The 20,022-nt window shown below is 42.1% G+C and overlaps 2 protein-coding genes and 1 long non-coding RNA gene across 10 annotated transcripts in view; 2 read left to right on the top strand and 1 right to left on the bottom strand.

Moving 5' to 3' along the window:
• Positions 1-1,160, top strand: part of UHRF2 (ubiquitin like with PHD and ring finger domains 2) — a 78,763-nt gene extending 77,603 nt beyond the window's left edge. The window contains exon 16 of the mRNA XM_072959472.1: positions 746-1,160. Within this exon, the coding sequence (XP_072815573.1) occupies positions 746-850 (105 nt within the window). The 3' untranslated portion in view covers positions 851-1,160. The remainder of the gene's footprint in view (positions 1-745) is intronic.
• Positions 1,161-6,907: 5,747 nt separating this feature from the next.
• On the top strand, positions 6,908-16,547 carry LOC140696032 (uncharacterized). Its single transcript, XR_012071969.1, has 2 exons — positions 6,908-11,587; positions 16,324-16,547. It is a non-coding gene; the product is annotated as an uncharacterized lncRNA (long non-coding RNA).
• GLDC (glycine decarboxylase) overlaps positions 12,777-20,022 on the bottom strand; it is a 116,788-nt gene continuing 109,542 nt past the window's right edge. For 7 of the 8 annotated variants that reach the window (XM_072959468.1, XM_015242580.3, XM_072959467.1 and 4 more), the window contains 4 exons: positions 18,655-18,750; positions 15,624-15,796; positions 14,213-14,293; positions 12,777-13,689 (listed from right to left, as the gene is read on the bottom strand). In XM_072959468.1, coding sequence (XP_072815569.1) covers positions 13,546-13,689; positions 14,213-14,293; positions 15,624-15,796; positions 18,655-18,750 — 494 coding nt within the window. In that variant the 3' untranslated portion in view covers positions 12,777-13,545. The remainder of the gene's footprint in view (positions 13,690-14,212; positions 14,294-15,623; positions 15,797-18,654; positions 18,751-20,022) is intronic. The other variant, XM_072959471.1, reaches the window with a different exon arrangement.

Below are 20,022 nucleotides of genomic sequence, written 5' to 3'. Positions count from 1 at the left end.
TCATAAGTGGTGTAGTTGTCATTCACATGGTACATAATATCGGGTTGTCTCTTAGGCTTAAGTTTGAAAGATAAGATTTTTACTGGATTTTATTACATTTAGTAGGTTAGTGATTACTAAGCACTCAGCTACTTTTTTTTTTTATGCTTCAAGAAATTCTTTCATAATTGAGATTTTACTGGTTGTTTTGAGGATCAGTACACAGACATTTCAGTTTGTACACGATTGTTAACATACGTACCGAAAATCTAAAAAAAAATGTAGTTGTGATTCTTTTCCAAACAGTTATTCCAGTGACTTTCCAGCTTAAAATTGGGAGACAAATTTTCCATAATGGAATATGAAGTACCAGTATTGTCAAATGTTGATGTGCTGTTACATCGTAAGTTCCACTAATTCACAGTTTAATATCATATATCAGCTACTTTCATAAGGGTAGGATTTTTCTTTTTTCTAATTAGAGTAGGCAGAGCCTCTAGTTTTAGAACTCAGTAATATGGTTCATTCAACAAATATGCGCATGCTAGTATGGTTAAGCATATTAGGCAATCTTCTAGAAGCTAGCAATTGAAAACACCCTTAGCTCTCTCTCAACCCTATTGTGACAGTTTGGCTAACATAAAGGGTCCTACCTATATAAAGCTTAAAGCTTTGGATTTTAGAATCAATCCTACTTGTAAGAGCAGGACAGAGATCTGCTCTGACTTGCCCATCAAGGACCAAACCTTTCCCCATTCTTCCTCAGGACACCCTGGAAGATAGAGCTCCTGACTGTCTACCTGATTTGAGGGAATTGAGCTTGACGGCCCACTCATCACCAGCTCACACTGTAACTGGTCCCCACACCTGACCTTTATATCTGAAAGAACTGATATTGAGTAACATGGATTAACCACACACTACACAGAAAACAAACAAACAAAAACACCAGTCAGTGGACACGAGAAGTCAAGTGGTAGCTAGAAGGACCAAGCAGGCTGAAAGAAATGACTTACTGAAAAAATGAAGGAAAGAATAAGTTTTACAACCGTATCCTCAAGTATGAAATTGCATTGTATTGATGGAATAAGAGCAAGCTGCTGTTGCTAAGAATAATTTGAGATTAAAATTCTTGTAAATAAACATGATTATGGAAACAAAATGCAACAGACAAAACAGAATGGACACTGCCAGAATTTGAATGTATTGTTGAATAATCCATTATATATGAATATCCTGCGATCTGTCTGTTCATCTACTGATGAATATTTGGGTTGTCTCCAGGATTTTGTTACTACAAGGGGAACTGTTGCAAACCTTTTGTCTTTGGAAAATAATTTAACATTTCTTATAAAATTAAATGTGCTTAACATAGAGCCCACCAATTTCATTAATGAGTTAGGAAAAACAAAGACATATTTCTAAAGTAGTTTATACAATTTTACATTTCTACCAGTACTGTATGAGAGTTCAGGTTGCCCCACATTCTTACTAACACTTGATTCTGTCCTTTGATTTCACTGTAACCATTCTAGAGGGTTTGCAGTTTCTATAGGAGACAAGAGTAGGTTGAAAATTTAGTGAACAGACTGAAGTAGTCACTTGTACTGTTCAGCAGGTATTTCTGGCTCTCACCTGCGCGTGTTACGATTGCACATCCAAGCCCCCTTGTGGTTGGCCAGGGCCATGTGACCAGTTGGTCAGTTAGTTGTAATAAATGCTGTGGGTCACTTCTGGGCAGAGCATTTAATTGCACTCCAGAGTTTTCTCTCCCCTTGCATGGAGACCAGTAGCACACAGAGATTTTCTATCAGTAGGGTCCCCAGCCAACTTGTGATAGACAGGCAACAAGAGTGACAAGTAAATATTGAAGACCCTAAGGGTTTTGAGCTGTTAACACAGCATGACCCAGCCTATCCTGACTGATAGCATTCCTAAATTCCTCAGCCTAACAGTGGACAAGAAATTGAATTTAATTGATCTTTTTAATACTTTGGAACTAGAATTTATACTACTTTTAAACTGAATTCTTTACTATCCAAATTAATTGACTACATGCTATTGATAAAATTGTTTGGTAGTGTGGTGGGCAACCTCTAAGAAGTCTTCAGTGATCTCTACCTCCTGGTCTTCATGCCCTATAATAGATCATCATAATCTCTCCTTGAGTGTGGGCTGGAATCCTTTCATCCTATTTATGTAATGTAATGAATAGAAGTGATAGGATGTCACCTCGAAAGTTAGGTACTGTGCCTTCCACTTTGGGCACCTTCTCTTGCTTACTCTGAGAGAAGCCAGCTGCCATGTTTTGAACTACCTTATGGAGAGGCTCATACAGCAAGAAAACATTGTCTCCAGCCAACAGCCAGCAGGGTCCTGAATGAGCATGAAGTGGCTTCTCCCCCAGTCAAGCCCTGGGCCTCCATGGTTTTTTATTAAAAAAAAAAAAACAAAGAAACTGTTACTCAATATTGTTCCCCTTTGAGTAATGTGTTGTTTTTCCCTAGCCTCTTAAAAGATTTTTTTCTTTGTCTTTAATTTTCAGAAATTCAATTGTGATGTGACTGAGCATGGTTTCTTTAGTTTTATCTTGTTTTGGGTTCATTCAGCTTTTTGAATCTAAATTTTATTTTCTGTCAGATTTAGAAAGTTTCCAGCCATTATTTCTTTAAATGTGATTTCAGCCCTGCACTTTTTCTTCTCTCCTTTGGAACTTTAATGATATAAATGTTAATTTTGTCATTGTCCCACAAGTCTGAGATTGTGTCCGTTTTTACTCACTTTCTATTCTCTGTTGTTCAGATAAGATAGTTCTTTGTGGTCTATCTGCAGATTCACTGATTCTTTCTTCTGTCATCTATATTCTGCTACTGAGCCCAACCAGTGAGTTTTTTCTATTTTGGTTATTGTATTTTTACTTCTGAAATTTCTATTTGGGTCTTCCGTGTGTCTGTTATTCAAGTTGAGATTTTCCTGGTTTATATGATGAGTAATTTTGCATTGGATCCTAGACATTTTGGGTATTAACAGAATCTTGTTCCTATTTAAATCTTCTATTTTATAAGGCAAACTGTTTAGGTTCCACGGGATTCAGGCCCACTTCTGTGATTCAGTGTCAATTTTCAAAGCCTTTGCAGTGCTATTCTGGTCTTCGTCCATTTGGATGCTACCCAGAAACCAACCTGACACCTGGGCAGTAGTCCTCTTAGAGTTCATTTTGCTGTGATTATGGTCAATTTCATGCATAGTCCAGGGCCTCATACGCAGATTTAAAAGAAGATTTCTCCAGCTCCCTTCTCTTTGTAATCCTCCCCTCAGCTTCTAGTTGGGATGGTTAAGGTGCTGCCTCTTTGCAGCTGGTCACTCAGTACAGGGCAGGGATGTTCCACAGGGTTTCCTCACAGTCTTGGCCACATCCAGTGCCTAGGGGGATGGATGTTCAGCTGAAGAGGGGTGTGTGTAATCAAATGGGTTTTTTCCTATAGGTCACCCTTTTCCCATTCCTTTAGCTCATGAAAACAGGCTCTTTATTTCCCCTTTATCTGCACCCATTGTTGTTTTCAGGTTAAAGGTTTTCCTTGCACCCAAGCCAAAAGAAAGTAAAAAGGTGGCAAAAGAAAAACCCCAGGAAACTTCCAGATTATTCCCCAAGTTCCAAAGTGCCTACCCAGGCTACTACTTTTTTTCCCCACTTTTTAGAGTCTTTTGATAGTTGCTTTTCTTTTAAGAATAATTGTTCCTCCCACTGTTTTCTATCTCCCCAGCCTAGAAGATTTCAACAGTCCAGTGCCCACACCTTAATATCTTATATCTTGTCTTTACCAACTCTGTGCTGTGGTCTCTATGATTTCCTTACATCTTCGAATTCATTGAATTTTCTCTTTGAGTCTAATCTGCTGTTTACCTGAACCAGTTAATTTTGTTGAATGAGACTTCCACAATGCAACTAATAAAAAAAACTGGCTTCTGCGTTCACATGCAGTAAAGATTCTTGTTACTGACTTTCTGTCCACCGTAGGCCTGGGAGGGAAAGCCTGTTTTCCTGCTGTGACCCTGAGCTAGTAGATAGCAATTTTTCAGTCCTCGTATTGGAACAGGACTTTCCTCATTCTAAGCATGCCACGTTTCTGCTTCTTACTGTCCGTTATATCTGCAGCCTTAATTCCTAACATTCCTTGCCTGGCATCTTTGGAATTCCAGTTCCCAAGACACATATCCAGTCTAGCCACCTATGGGCCACGGAGTTTCAGGTCCTTTGGGTACCTCCTCCATTTCTGCCACCTTCAAGTTTCCTTTTCTTCCTTAAGAACTTAACTGTGGTTTTATTTTTGTGTTTTTTAAATGAGGGGATGAAAAGTATTTCACTGGCATATCCATGTCTTTGGATCGGGGTGGCAACAGTTACCCTATGTGTTCATTCTGTGTCCAAAAAGAATTGGGGTGCTGTTGGTATTTTTCATACCAACGTACTACTTACACATGCTGTGAGGTAAATGGCATTATCTCCATTACAGACAAGGTAATGGCTTCAGAGTGTTACTCACTCACTTTAAGTCACTAAAGGTCGTCAGGAGCAGACTTAGAATTTAAACTCAAGGCTGTGTGTTACTTTCTGCTACTTTTTCTGCTTCACTGTGTTGTTTGATTATTTACTCCAGTACTTATTTTTATATTACATCCTTTTGCTCTTTGAAAATCGGTTTGGACAGTGTTTTAAAAACCAGTGTGTAATCTGACCAAATTTCATCTAAAAATGTCTGAGTGGTTTTGTGCAGCACCTCTTTTTAGAGACTCTTCTCATTTTCATATTTGTAAAACCCATGGGCTTCATTCCTAAATGCAACTAATTTCTGGGAAATAGTGAAGTTGTTTAAGGATGATACTGAGCTGCTTAACTGGCATCTTTCAGTGTCTCATCCTCGCGCTGCCTCATGCTCAGGACTGTTAGACCTCAGACTGACAGCACTTCTGTGAACAGCAGACGCTGTCCCAGGCTAAAGGCTGTCTTTCTGACAAAATGCAGAAATAGTTCTGACTCTCCACACTGCCCCCCTAACATGGCTGGCACCACACACTGTACTCACTCCTTTGCTATTTGCAAGTTTATTTAACAGCCTTACCCAACTGTCTCCTTCCATGGAAAGTATTTTCTTCATTGTCTTTTGGAATGCATTTGAAGTCACTTCTCTTAACCAATAAAAACATCTAGTTCTTCTATTTTGGGGAATTTTTAATATTCCTGTGTAGTTCACGTTGGATAAAATGTCTTGAACGCAAGTTATCTTTTTTTTTTCCATTCTCTATGCCAGACTTTTAAGAAAGAATCTGTTTGCATCTAATTCTGCTTTGGCTGCTTCCTACCACAGTGAGTAGCAATTTTGGATCAAGTTCCCAGTGGCAGCACCGTTGGGGGAAATTCTGCATTTTTTTAGGATGACTGACATCACTCCTGGTGCTGTTGGATTCCACCCTGTTTTCTGGGCGCTTATGACTTTGGCTGTTTCTTAAAGCACTTAAATCTTCTGAATCTCACTAAGTTTTTTGTTTTATTTTTTCAAATGATCTTCAGAGGTGTTTTTGTAGAAAATTGAAAATGTGATACCCCAAACTATGCAAACGGTTTTACTAGTGAGGTTAAAGTACAATGCAATAACAGATCAAAAGCATGGTAAAACTTCTCTTGCATTGGTTCGGAAAACCTCAGACCTCTATAAGAGGTCCAGACTTGCAGAGAGTCATGTAGGTCCATTTAAATAATTTGTAGTTGATTTTTTTCACCCTTCCATTGTCCATTGATTCTGTTGAATTCAGAAGAAATTATATGTAATCTCCAACCTGCATTTCAAAAGTTAATTTGCAAAAGGATGACGGCCATGATCTGATTTGATGTAGATTGTGAAATCTCTTGTATAAATTTGTACAAATATAGAGGAAAGAGATAGATTATCAGGTTACCCTTCAAAAGCCTATTAAACCATAATTGAGCAGCCCTGCTTTTGCAGAAAAGGTATCCAATAACCCTCCCCAATTCCAGGCACCAGGGACTGCCTCTTCCCCCAAATTGACTTCATATTCCAAACAAACTTTGGGATGGGTGATCTGACTGCATGGATTGTAGCTTCTTTAATATCAGGGACTTATTTCCATCCCCAGGGCGTTGTGTCTGTGAGAGGTGGGGAGGAGACGTGGGAAAAGCTCCAGATGAACAATACGTACAAAGGCTGGGAGGTTAGCTTGGCAAGGTAAACCTGCAGCTGGGAGGCCCCCCTGATCCAGGAGGATTAGAGGAGGGGGGAGATGAGTACTCAGTGAAGCAAAAGCAAACAGTAGAAATCACAGAGGAACAGAAGGGAAAAGAGGCAGAAGCAAGAAAAGCACCTCATACGCTCAGGTGCACGCACGCATCTCTGTTGGTCATACACGGCAGGTTCCCACTGTGCCCATAGCCAGTAACGAGAAAGTAGGCCCTCCAGCTCCTCAGCCTCCCTTCCTGAGAAGTTTCCACCAGCCTTGTCCTCAGGGCTTTGCTGCTCTCTCGACTCAGTTTTCAATTTCATAGACATTCTAACCCCGGGATAGTCACTGCACTGCCTCCCACTTCCTTACCTCTGGCGTCAAATTTGGCTCCTGTATGGTCCCCTCAGCTCGACAGTCTTGCTGCCTAGTTGGTTTCTAAGGACTTCTTTGTCCTTCCCCTTCTCTCAAAGTCCTCCCCTCCTATACACGTTTCCCTGTGAATCATGGGGTCCTCCCTCTACCCACTTACTGAGAGGCCTTCCCCCTCCGCAAAGTCTGGTGTTCCCCCTCCCAGTGCTCTTTCTCATCCAGGAAACTTGGACCCTAGGTCTCTTCCACCACCCATTTCTGCTCTTCCCCTTCCTCTGCCTTCTGCTGTGCTGGCCTGCCTCCTTCCTGAACTTGGGCCTCCTTCTACCCTCCACCCTTTTCGTTTGCCAGACCCCTGCCCTCAAGCCAACTTTTTAAACCCCCCCCCCCAATTCTCTTGGTTCCTCTTATCCTCTTAATTAGAGGGAGTCCTCTCCCACCTCCTTACTTGGGCCCATTGCTTACGCTCTTAACTCCCTTTTCTTCATTCCCACCCTTGAGAGCTTTCTCTCACCTCCTCAGCACCACCATCTGGCTTTTCTCTCCCCACAACTTTTCATTCATCTGCCTTGTCGCTGAGCTAATGATGTTCTTCCACATCTGAATCCTCCCCATCTCCACCTAGGCCCTTATCCACCTCCTCCCTCATTTCCTTCTTGTTCCCAATCTGCATCTTTTTCCCAGTTTGACTCCTCCCTCCTACCTTCCCTAATTAGAAATCCTTCCCTCTCTTCCTGACCCAGGGAACACACACACACACACACACACATAGACACACACACTCTTTCTACTTTTCCCTCTACTTTTCCTGAGACAGACAGGGTCCGTTTTTTTCCTCTCTGGACCCTATTTTCATTCCTTATGATCTTAACCTTAGGCTCAAACCCTTCCTCCCCACTCCTGAATCTAGAAAGATTCCCACACCTTTCCTCAATGCCAGACTTTATGCCTCATCTTCTTTCCCTCAGTCCCTATTTCCCAGGGATTCTTAAAACCCTTTATACATGAGGTTGAAACTAACTAAATGCTAAATAAGACAGAGACTACAGATAATAAGCCTGCAAACATGCTCCGTCCCTCTCTGCCCCTCTTCCCCACATCTAGCCATGGCTGGCTTCTTTTTGTTAAGATTTTAGCCTATAAGTCACCTTGTAAGAGAATCCTTCCCTGGCCACCCAATATAAAGTAGTGCCAACCCCACCACCACCACCACCACACGCACACACACACACACGTTCCATCTTGGCTTTTGTTTTCGGATGAATGTTTAACTGAAATTTTGATGTATGTGTTTGTCCATTGAGAATTCCTGCCCCATGAAAGAGGCCTTAAGTTTCTTCCTTTTTTGTTGTTGTTGAGGGGAAGTAATAAGCTTTGTTTGTTCACTTATTTTTTAATGAACTTACTGGGGATTGAACCAAGGACCTCATGCAGCTAGGCATGCACTCTACCACTGAGCTGTACCCTCACACATTTAAGGCCTTAACTTATTTTTTTATTATTTTTTTAACTGAAGTATACTTGGTTACAGTGTGTCAATTTCTAGTGTACAGCATAATGCTTCAGTCATACATATACATATATATATTTGTTTTCACATTCTTTTTCAATATAGGTAACTACAATATATTGAATATAGTTCCCTTGCTAAACATAAATTTGTTTTGTCTATTTTTATATATAGTAGTTAATATTTGCAAATCTCAAACTCTCAATTTATCCCTTCCCACCCCTTTACCCACTAGTAACCAAAAGATTGTTTACTGTGTCTGTGATTCCGTTTCTGTTTTGTAGATGAGTTCATTAGTCTTTTTTCTTTTTTTAGATTACATATATGAGTGATATTATGTAGTATTTTTCTTTCTCTTTCTGGCTTACTTCACTTAGAATGATGATCTCCAGGTCCATCCATATTACTGCAAATGGCATTATTTTTTATGGCTGAGTAGTATTCTGTTGTATAAATATACCACAACTTCTTTAACCAGTCCTCTGTTGATAAACATTTAGGTTGTTTCCATGTCTTGGCTATTGTAAATAGTGCTGCTGTGAACATTGGGTGCATGTATCATTTCAAATTAGAGTTCCCTCCAGATATATGCCCAGGCAAATGGTAAGTCTATTTTTAGTTTTTTGAGGAATCTCCATACTGTTTTCCATAATGGCTAAACCAAATTACATTCCCACCAAAAGTGTAGGAAGTTTCCCTTTTTCTCCACACCCTCTCCAGCATTTGTTTGTAGACTTTTTAATGATAGCCATCTAACTGGTGGGAGGCGATACCTCAGTGTAGTTTTGATTTGCATTTCTTTGATAATTGAGCATTTTTTTCATGTGCATATTGGCCATTTGTATGTCTTCATTGGAGAATTGCTTATTTAGGTCTTATGTCCATTTTTTTGGATCCAGTTTTTTTTATTTTCAGTCATTATTTGTTCAAATACCTTTTCAATCCCCTTTTCTCTTTCTTTTCCTTCTGGGACCCCTATTATGCATAGATTGAGACTTCCAGTTTCTTGTTCATCTTGTGTCTCTTTCATTTAGAATGCTGCCTAGTACATAATGGCTCAGTCAGTTTGCAGAATAAGTTAGTGATTTCTGGGTCCCACTCTGCTGAGTGCTCACTTTCTGTTATCTCGTTTAATCCTCACAGCAAGCCTAATTGAGGTAAGTTTATTATTGCTATTTTATACCTTAAGGAACTCAAGTACAGAAAGGGTAAGTTGTTTCAGAATTTGCCTGTTGTCTCAGAACAGTTGGCATATCTGAGAATTTAATCCAGATCTGTATGAAGGCACACCCCACATTCCATCCACTTTCTCTGGAGGTCCAAAGGAAAAGGGCTGTTAGGAATGGAAAGGAAAGGAAGATGGAACTGAATCAAGGTAGGTCAGATTGGGGTCGGGGCTCCTGTGGTGGGGCAGGGAATGCAGGGTGTACAGTATAGAACACTAGATCTAAGTGAAGATGAGAATAATAACAAGAAATAACACTTTGGAGCAAACTTACTTTGTACCAGACACTGTTTTCAAACAATATGTTGAATTCTTTCACTTCTGAGTGGTAGGTAATACCATTTTACAGATAAGGAGACAGAGGTTCAGAGATACTAATTGTCTTCTCCGAGGCCATAGGCTAGGCTGTAGGGGAGCTGGGATCTGACCCCAGGCAGTCTGCCCACAGGGCAGGTACTCCAGTCACTATCCTGCACCACCTCCAGGAGGAAAGTAAACAAGACTCATGAAAGGAGTGTGCTCCGTGTTGGGCACCCACTCCTGCTAGATTCTTGTCTTCTCTGTGGAATGACATCTGCTGACGTAACACTCCAGCCTCCTGGCCTACCTCTTACTGCTCTCCACAGAGGAGGAGACTGACGACAAATGACATCCATGTCACTGCACTGGCACTGGGGCAAGCCCCGTTTTGATCTTCCCTCTTCACCTGGGGGCAGCAGTTCTGGACTGGTGTATCTCCTCTACAGACTCAAACTTTTCCCTCGAGTCAGGTGTCCCCAGGTTTAGACATTGGGGTAAAAAATGGAGAGAGCAAACCCTTCTTGCTAGACATCTAAAACTACATTGTTTTTGCCGCTAAAGCTGATTTGATCTCCAGAATGGCAGGAATGAGCCTAGCAGACCAGACTGCGAGGCTGAAGCACAGGCAGCATCCACTCCTGTCGTAGGAGCCTCAGCCAAAACAAGGGCAAGAGGAATTTGCCTCTCAAAGTGGTAATATTTGCAAGAAAAATGCAAAGTTGAGTAAGTCCAGCCTCTTCCCCACCCCCACCTGCCTACCAAACCCATCCCTTAAAGGCTTGGGGTTCTAGAAATTTCTCTGAAATGTGAACACAGCTCAGAGGCATCAATACCTAGGACTTGTTAGAAATGCAAATTCTCTGGCCCTGCCCCAGGCCCACTGAATCAGAAACGGGCCAGGGTGCAGCATTCTGTTGTCTGCAAGCCCTTTTGGTGATCTAGACACACTAAGAATTTAAAAAACACTGCCATAGGTAACATCCCTGACCCTGGCTGATGACTGAGCCAAAACGTTCTGCCCCAGAGGTCTGCAAGCCTCTTAAAGTGCTAACATCTCAACCTCCAAACTTCTTGTTCCAGATGGCTTCTTGCACCCAAAAGTAGTACCTACATCTTTATCTGGATGAAAGGCACCAGTTTTGTCATTGGAAAACACTGTCCCTATATTTATCTAGAGATTTCATGGAGTTTTGAGACTGGGCCAGGGCCCCTTCCTATCACACACAGCCATATGGGGAGAGTTGTTCCAGGGTGGCCTGTGGCCTGTCCCAGGGCTTTGAGAAACCAGAGGGGTGCCCGATTCGCGGTATGTGTGTGCATGTCTACATCAGACTCATCTTCAAAACTACTCAAAAGGTACATTCTCCACAACATTGTGTAGAAGCTTAATGCTACTGAATTGAATAATTTAAAATGGTCAGTTTTGTATATTTTATCACAAGGTGGGGAAGGGGGCATCCTACACAAAGCCTGCCCAGAGGCCCTGTCTCCAAGGCCAGGCATTTTGTACTTAGCTTTAACAGAGCTCTCACAGCAGGCATTGGAAATACTGGTTTCTGAGACAGTGTCCCTCTTTGAGATCAAGGATCATTCCTTCATTGATTAATTCAATTTATATTTCTATTTGTTGAACACATACTATGTGGAAGACCCTAGGTCAGCACTAGAATCCAATGATGAATGAGATACAGTCCCTGCTCTCAGGGAACTTAGTCTGGTGAGGCAGATAAAACCAAGTGAACAGAGTCATTACTAACTGTGCTACAAGTTTAGGAAAACAAACCGAGTGCCTGGCTGGAAGGTAGCAGCCCATTTCACAGAGACATGTGGAAGACCTTCTTGAAGAGATGCTGCAACATGAAGAAGAAAAGGCGCCAGCAAAGCCAGGGTGGCACGGAAGAGTGCTCCAGGTGAAGGATGCCACGCGGGCAGAGACCCAGAGGTGGGAAAGACGGCGCAGGTGTCAGGTGAGCAACAGTGAAGACAAACAGTTCACTTTGACTCTCTTGATCAGCTGTTTTTGCCTCTGATATATTCTGGGGCCAGCAGTGGATGACCAGCTGTGGAAACACCTTTGGCACTTGACCACTAACACTAGACAGTCTGATGAGAAAGATGAAAAGAATTGCTGTTCACTCAGATGGTTTGTTTTCACATGCCAGTCCTTCCCCAGGAGGGGCTGCTCATGCCTTGATGGTAGCCTGTGTTGAGAGCCTGGTGTCCAGCTCAGGGAGGGCAGCATCTCCAGGTGTGCAGAGACCAAGGTAGTGTGCTAGCCTATTTTGACTAGAAGGCACTGGAGTTGTTCAACCTGGGTTCAAATTCTGGCTGTCCTCATCAACTGTGTGACCTGGGGCATCTGTCCATAGCCTCCCCTCATGTGTAAAAGTGGAATGTTGTGAGGCTCCAGTGAGATAATATGTTTTAAACAAGATGACATCTGAGAGGTACTCAATGGTGATTTAATTATTATTATGTAAAAAAAAAATGGATCCCACCACTTCTCTACTGCTTAGAGTAAAATGAACTGTTCTACAAACTTCGTAAGTGTGAGAATAAGCGGACCTCTTGGACGGCATTCAAACAGCACTCAGACCTTTTGTCCAGATCACTGTCACAACAACTTGAGTAACAAACAGGGAACCAAGTAGTCAGGGTTGGAGCAGGTGCTTAATCACCATCAGGGAAGAACACCCGAAGCATTTGCTGTTTCTCCAGGAAAGTTATTTGTGGCAGGCATGCTAGTTGCCTACTTGAAACTCATTCTCCTTTTCTTGAATTAAAAAACTCCTGATTTTCTTTGGGGCAGTAACAGACCCAGGTAAGAGGCTTCCTCATACTCCCCTGCCTCTACGAGTGGCCATACGAACCAAGCCTGGCCAGTCAAAAGTGAGCAGAAGTTACTGGGAAAGCATTTCAAAAGAAGACTTGGATGGAATCTGCCTTTTATTTTTCCTCATTTTTCCTATTTAGAATGGGCATGTGAGCCTGGGTATGCAGCAGCCATGTTAAGAACATGAGGATGAGGACTAAATGCTCCTTCAGGCTTGCTGTTCTGCTCTCTTTGCATAAACTAGCCACAGCCGCTGGCTTATTGCCTCTGGACTTACTGCTAAATGAGAAAAAGTGAACTGCTGTTTGATTAAACTTCTGTGGTTGGTTTTCAATTATATGTAGTCAAACACAGTTCTAACAGAAAGGGCCAAAGCGGCATTCACTGCTAACCAAGACATACAGACTGTTTCTTTAGCCAAAGACAAAACTGATATGCAACAATATTACTGGGTTGGGTATATTTTCCTTTCAAACCCGTCTGAACCTAGGGTATGTGGGAGTAGCATTGAAAAATGGACCAAGAAGGCATTCTTCAAATTGCAGTGCTTTTATTAGAATATTATTCATTGCAGATTAAAGAAAAAAACCACACTTGTGGAAAAAAGAAAGGACTCAGAAATGCTATTACAGATTAGGCAAATTAGTAGGAGGAAAAAGATTTCTTCAGTGTATATAAAATGTAAACATTTGCCCTGGGATTCCCCATAAATGGCACAGTCCACAAGGACGTATTTGGAATAAAAATGTCTATCAAGTCTCCAGTACTAGCCTCTATAACGTCTGCAAACTTGGTACACTGAAGTTAAAAAGTTACTAGCACATTCCAGATTTTCTATGCAAAAAAACAGTGGTCCCAATCAAGGCAACTTGAACATCAACTGCTACATGAGAAAGCAGAGGCACCAAAGCAAATCACTCTTCCATGATGATCTGCCACTCACTAGGCTAACTATTTACATTTACCTGGACAGATTACAAAAATATACACAGTATATAAAACCACTACTTGAGTCTGGTGGAAAATGAAAGATTTCTTTCTCAGACACTCCAAAGCACAGCAAGTCAGTCACTTGAACTTAGGGAGAGAAGACTAGGAAGAGGCCCTCTTCTGTTGAGAAAATGGGGACTCATAAACATCCATGGGTGGGCAGGTACACACCAGGTGCTGATCTCCATAGATGTCATCAATTCGGGCAATGGTTGGCCAGAATTTGTTCTCCGGTTTCACAAAGGGCTGCAGGGGACAAAAGATGGAGATGTTCTGGGAGAGTCTGAGAGGCTTCTCTTAGAAGGAGGAGAATGCAACAGCCCCACAGCCTCAGATACAATTAGCCCAACACGTACTCAAAAATTATTGTAAGATGCTAAAATCCAACCTTCATTACTGTCCCCCATGTCCCTACCCCACCAAACACTGCAGAGAACCTTTTTCATAGGAGAATCAAAGGAAAGACGGCATGTGTTGCATTTGGAGCCGTATCCCTAGTGGACGATGGTAGAAAACATTAATCCACTTAACCAACTCCCATTTGGTCTTCCTCCACTGTGCCCCCTGAGGATGCCCAGGCCTGTGGTTGACACTCTCACCCTGACCTCAGAGCTCCGAAAGCCAGTTCCTGTGTTCTGCAACGGTGTCCCACATACTGTTACTAGAGCGAGGAGACAGCAAGAGTGGAACCGCTCCAAGCGGGCAATGGCCCCTCATGTACACATGAGCCCAAACCAGCCAGCACGTCCAGCTTCAGAGGAGAACTTACGAGTGGGAATGCTGCCACCTCTCTGGAATACGGCCGATCCCAGTGGGAGGACGTGACGCAGGTCAAGGAGTGTGGCGACATCTGAGACAGAGACATGGGTGGGAGAGGGGTGAGAGCAGAACACGGCCTTCCCCTCCTGCACTGTACGTCAACCACTGAGCTGCTGATGGAAGCCCGTGGCTGCTGGTTGGTTTCAGTTTAGGGGGAAGGAAATCTTCATAGGAATTTTTTCATTGTGGAATATTTCAAATAGAAAGTTATAAAATAAGCACATATACCACCCAGCATAAATCAGTATGTGTCAGATTTGCTTAACCTTTTCAAATAAACATTACAAACACAGTTGAAGCTGCCTGCATTTCCCCTCTCCATCTTATTGCTTGCCCTCCTCCCCAGTGATAACCAGTATCTTGATTTTGGCTGTCACCAGTCTCAGTTTTTATACTATTACCGCCTATGTTAAACAGCATAGAGCACAGTCTGGTATACTTTAAACCTTATATCCTGTGAGTGGTAGTCTCCACTTCTTTTATATCTCAATGTTAGGCTCTATTGCCATTTTTTTAAGCCTAAATCCTGAAAGAATCAGCAGTACCAAGAGAAAAGAGAAACAGTAATGAGAGCAAATCATCCTGTGTTCCTCCACTGCCCCGTCTCACCGAGCGAGGTGTCGGCCTCCTGCCGGCCGTTGGCCCCACCACTCCACTTCAGCTGGGCAGCTCTGGCACTTACCTGAGCTTCCCCGAGCATCTCAGACTTGCTCTCTGACTTGGAGCCACAACAACACAACCGCAGCCTGCCGGGTATTCTAAGCTCATGATCCCCCAGCTTAGAAATGTCTGGCCCTAACACGGAACTTGGGGCTCTGACTAGATATAAAATGAACATGTTCTGGAAGAGGAAAGGTAATGCCTAACAGTTTTTTCTTCAGTTCAGGCCATAAACATGGTAAAATATTCAGGCCAAGTACCAATCTGGTTGTTCTAAGAGGTAACTACTCCCATGTAAGAGTTTGTCTTTATCCAGAGTATAACAGATAAATAATCTCAGTAGAGTGCATCAAACAGACACAGAATGGTAAGACTTCCCCAACTAAGTGAGTCCTTTGGCCTCGGCTCCCTCCTTTGGCAACCAGCCAGGTGCTCGTGGGGTGAAGAACTCCCACAACCACCAAACAAATACATAAGATTAAAACATCAGAAATACCCACGTTATACTTGAGTAACTGCTGCTATGTTGATTCAGGAAGACTTAAACTTCCAAGTAATGAACACTTCTTCTCAGAAGAAAGGTCTAATTCTAGGCAAGAATATCATCATCTGATAAGAGTTCAGGAGTTGCCAGCATTGCTATCCAGACATCATTTTCTACTCGCCGGGATGTTTTAGATAAAGTCCCAGAGGCTACGCACCTTCAGGGGGTTGACCCTGGGGTCGATGCGGCCCTCCTCAATGTCGGCGATTTCCTGCCGAATGCTGATCATGGCGTCACAGAATCTGTCCAGCTCTGCCTTGTCTTCTGACTCAGTGGGCTCAATCATGAGCGTGCCGGCCACCGGCCAGGACATGGTAGGGGCATGAAACCCTGCAAGGGTGATGGAACTTATGTCACTAACCTTGACTTTCCCAATCTGGAAGAAGATATCCTCCCCATTTTGTAATTCACCGAAGGAAAACATCTGATAAATTTGCTAATATATGTATCTGGGGATTCATCTCAGCACTGTTTATGAAAGAAAAGCTTAGGAAATAACCTAACATCTGACAATAGATGATCAGTTAAGCAAATTATACTGGGTATCCATACGATAAATATTCAAAGTATTTATATTTGTTAAGTAACATTCAAAAATATTAAGTGAAACAGGGAAACTACCTAATGATGATGTCTCGTTTTTATTTTAAAAATGACAAAATGTATATATTTATATTCACTTGATATGTGTATGTATATTTTATGAGGGAAGCTGCCTTAAAGAATAGATACTAAAATTTTGCCAAGAAACAAGACTAGGGTTTTTATTTCACATTGATTATAGCCTACCAAAAGTTAAATAATGAGGTAACAAGTATTAAGGAGCCTGGAGTGAGTCCTACTGTCCTGTTTTACAGATGAGAAAACTGAGGCTTGGCCAGTACACAGAACGCCTTTGCCTTTACGCTGAATACAGGCTGAAGGTGTTTGTGTTTCCAAAAGTTTTCACATGTAAGATGAATCGACAAGACACGTGGTCCAGAGAGAGATTTTCTGCACAAAAGCCAAAAACAACTTTTTCTCAATTCTTAGACTTTATGCTGAAATTTTACAAAATAAAGAACAGCTCCCAGGTTGATAATCCTGTCAACTAAGTTTGCCCTAGAGTGCAATGGTTCCCAAATTCTGGTGTGCATCATTACATGGGGTACTGTAGAGTCATGCCTGCATGCTTTAAGGGATTGTCTTCTCAACATTTTATTAGAAAAATTTTCAAACATTCTGTTAAATTGAAAGGTCTGTAGAGTGAACACCCATACACCATCCCCCCAGATTCTACAATGACACTGTTCGCTTTATCGCGTGTCCGATCTATTCATATCTAATGCATCTATCTTACTTTTGGTGCATTTCCAAGCATGTGGCAGCCATCAGTACACTTCTCCCTTAAACACTTCAGCATGCATATCATTATCTAGAATTCAGTATCTGAATTCAATATCTGTTCACATATTTTTGTGATGAAGTTTACTTACAGTGAACTGCAGAAACCTTAAGTATAACATTTCATGGATTTTGACAAATGCATACAGCTGTGTCACCCAAAACAGAATGAGATTTCTTTTTTTAAACAACAAGCTGATCTCATTACCCATTAAGTCTGACCTCAATTCCATGTGTGAGCAAATTCAGTCTAGTATTTTCTGCTGTAGTGGTTCCCATCTCTGGAACCGTCTGAGTTGCCTTGGAAACAGAGATTCCTGGATCTGGGGCCTGATTCAAGAAGTCCATGGTATGAGTCTTAAAAACTTATATCAGAATCAGGTGATTCTGACCATTATTTAAGTTTGGAAATGTCGGCCCTACAGCAGTGTGCCCCACACTCACCTGATAAGACTTATCCGTGGAGTGCTTGTACATACAGATTACTAGGCCTTACCCCCTGGAATTCTGATTCAGTACGTGTGATTAAGACTCAAACTGTGTTGTCATTTTCTCTGTTGTTTTTTTTTTTTTTAATTAGCCATTCATTCATTCTCTGACTAAACAAATGTTCTGAGTGCCTTCTGTGTGCAGGCACCTGGACAATTCTGGGCTTAGGGCAAGTGTAGCCATCACTCTATCAAACATCAAAACATCAAGGTTGGAGATAGACGAGAACTTGGAAATACTGGGTGGTAACTTCAGTTACCACCTCCCTCCTACCCTGTCCCCCTACCCCCAACCCATCCCCCTTGCAAATGCTGCTGCAGTCAGATGTGGGATGTGGAAGACACATCGCAGAAATGAAGCCTTACCCTGAATCAGCTGACACTCAGCCATTAGCTGGAAAGCTAAGTCAGGTTACAGGAGCAGCCAAGAGATTTTGAGGAGGTAACTGCTCATTTCACTAATGAAAATCATCTCTCATTTCCCCACTTATTATCATTGTAACTGCATAATATCATTCATTCAAGAGAGAAATGAATCACACCCATTATGATACAATAGTAAAACTACTAAATTAAAGTTTTCACATTGCTTATTAAAAGAAATCATTCAAATCATCTTAAAATTCAGATAGGACTCCACATCCATCAAAAGGCAAAGTTCTCCCCAACTTAGCCTTCTTGAGAGTTGAAAGGTCTTTGATGTTACTAATAGTGTCACTAAGAAAATGTATTTTAATAAGGGTTGTGCTCAGTGAACATCCACTAACCATACACAGGCGGAAGGCCTGTGTCTTTCAAAGAAAACCGCATCATCTCTGGGAAGACAATGTGCACCTATTCCTTCATCTCCAGATGCAGCTAAAACAGCTATTCAATGACTGAGGTGGTTATAAAACTCAAATGCCAGTCATCTAACACTCCTATAGGTGGCTCGCTCCACTTCCTTCAGCTTACCTCTCCGTGGACCTTTCCATTTACCAGGAGTGGGACAGGTGGAAGAACTTACCAGAAACATGGGCAGGGAGCAGCAGTCATTTTCTTTGGGATTTTCAAGTTTGTTACCTATAAAAACTTCCGTTCCTAGCTGCCGATGGATTCAAGATGCACCAATTTAATATCTTTCGAAGGGCAATACCAGTGTGGTCATGGAGAAAGTTCTTTCTCTATCCACAGCTCTGGGCTCCCCGATTCAGCCTGTGAATCAGTTTACTACGGTACCTACACATTTGGTCTGTGGTCCACAGCCGGCACAGGCAGCTGCATGAAGGTCAGGAGCCCAGGTTCCCCTACAAGAGGTGATCCCATTAGACCACTCACCGTAATCCTGAAGCCTCTTGGCCACATCCACGGCCTCAATATTTGCAGACTTTTTGAAGGGTCTTGTATCCAAAATAAACTCATGAGCCACATAACCTGTTGAGGAAAATTGTTGCAGCTCAAGGTTAACATCAGCTTGTTATTTTACCCAAACAAATGAGCAAATAAACCAGCTCCTTAATGCGTATTATTGAAGACCAAGAAACCATCAGCACTTGGTGAGTTTACAGTTGACAAAGACTTCATCTGCTCTTACTACCAATAAAATTTTTAATATGTCGGGCCAATATGTGCAATCCTCAGTGCACACCACACCCATGAGCCCGGAGGCCGACGGGAGGTGGTACAGGTGCAGATGCACTGCTGGGACATTCGCAGAGATCCCTGGAGATGAGACTGTTTCTACTCAGAGGAACTAAAACCTACCTGCAACAGTTAAACCTGTCATCACAGGCCTGATCCTTCTGCACAAGGTATTTCCAGAGCTAAAGATCCACTGACAACCTTTCAACAACTTTTCTCCCAATATAAAATAAGTTTCTTCTATGTGTGTAAATACCTACTAAACATATATCCACATACAGAATTTTATGTGATTCTTCAAAGCAACTTTTGAGGGTGTTGGTTTCAGGCTTCAGACTCAGAATTAGAAATAAGAGCTGTCAAACGGCACACCACAAGTGGCAGGGAGCGGATGTGACTGAAGTCTTATAGGGGTCAGTTCACTTTGTTTCAGTTTGTAAACCAGTTGCCTCCCTTGACACAGGATACACCTCCCCGCCATGAGATGTTGACCACCCACCCTTCACCAAGAATAAGCCATCGAGTAAGTCAGCATTTTCTTAAATAGAACAACATTCCCGGGGGGCCTCCAAAATTCTGTGGCCCACAAAACAGATGAACTTCCTTCGAGGAAAATATCTCCTTGTGAGACAATAATGCACTGCTTTCCTGACTCTCTGCAAACTATGAATCTCCTTAGAGGAACTTGAAGTGGACATAACTCCTCAGGTCTGAGAAGAATAGCCCCAGTCATTAGCAGCCCCTGAAGATACAGTCTGTGAACTGCTTTGCTTCTTGTGTAATGAACACGTATGAAAGGATGGGCTTGGTTTGAAAATAAAAGTATGAGCGCCTGAGACTTTGAATATACTGCCACTGTATGTTTTTAAAACACGCTTTCTAACAGTGGTGAGGATTAAATTTGTAAGGAGTGTGATTCTAAAGTAAAAGGTGTATTCAGAGGTAGGTAAACTCAGGGGAAAAGTGCCTGAAAGGCATGACCAGTCGGAATGTTCAGGGGAAAAAACCATGAGATGATTTAAGTCCTCGTCAACGACTAATCTCAGGAATCCTCAGTGCCCTGCT

This window comes from Vicugna pacos, chromosome 4, assembly GCF_048564905.1.
Source record: "Vicugna pacos chromosome 4, VicPac4, whole genome shotgun sequence".
Classification (NCBI taxonomy): domain Eukaryota; kingdom Metazoa; phylum Chordata; class Mammalia; order Artiodactyla; family Camelidae; genus Vicugna; species Vicugna pacos.
The sequence above is the reverse complement of the archived record's forward strand: the minus strand, read 5'-3'. Positions and strand labels throughout refer to the sequence as shown.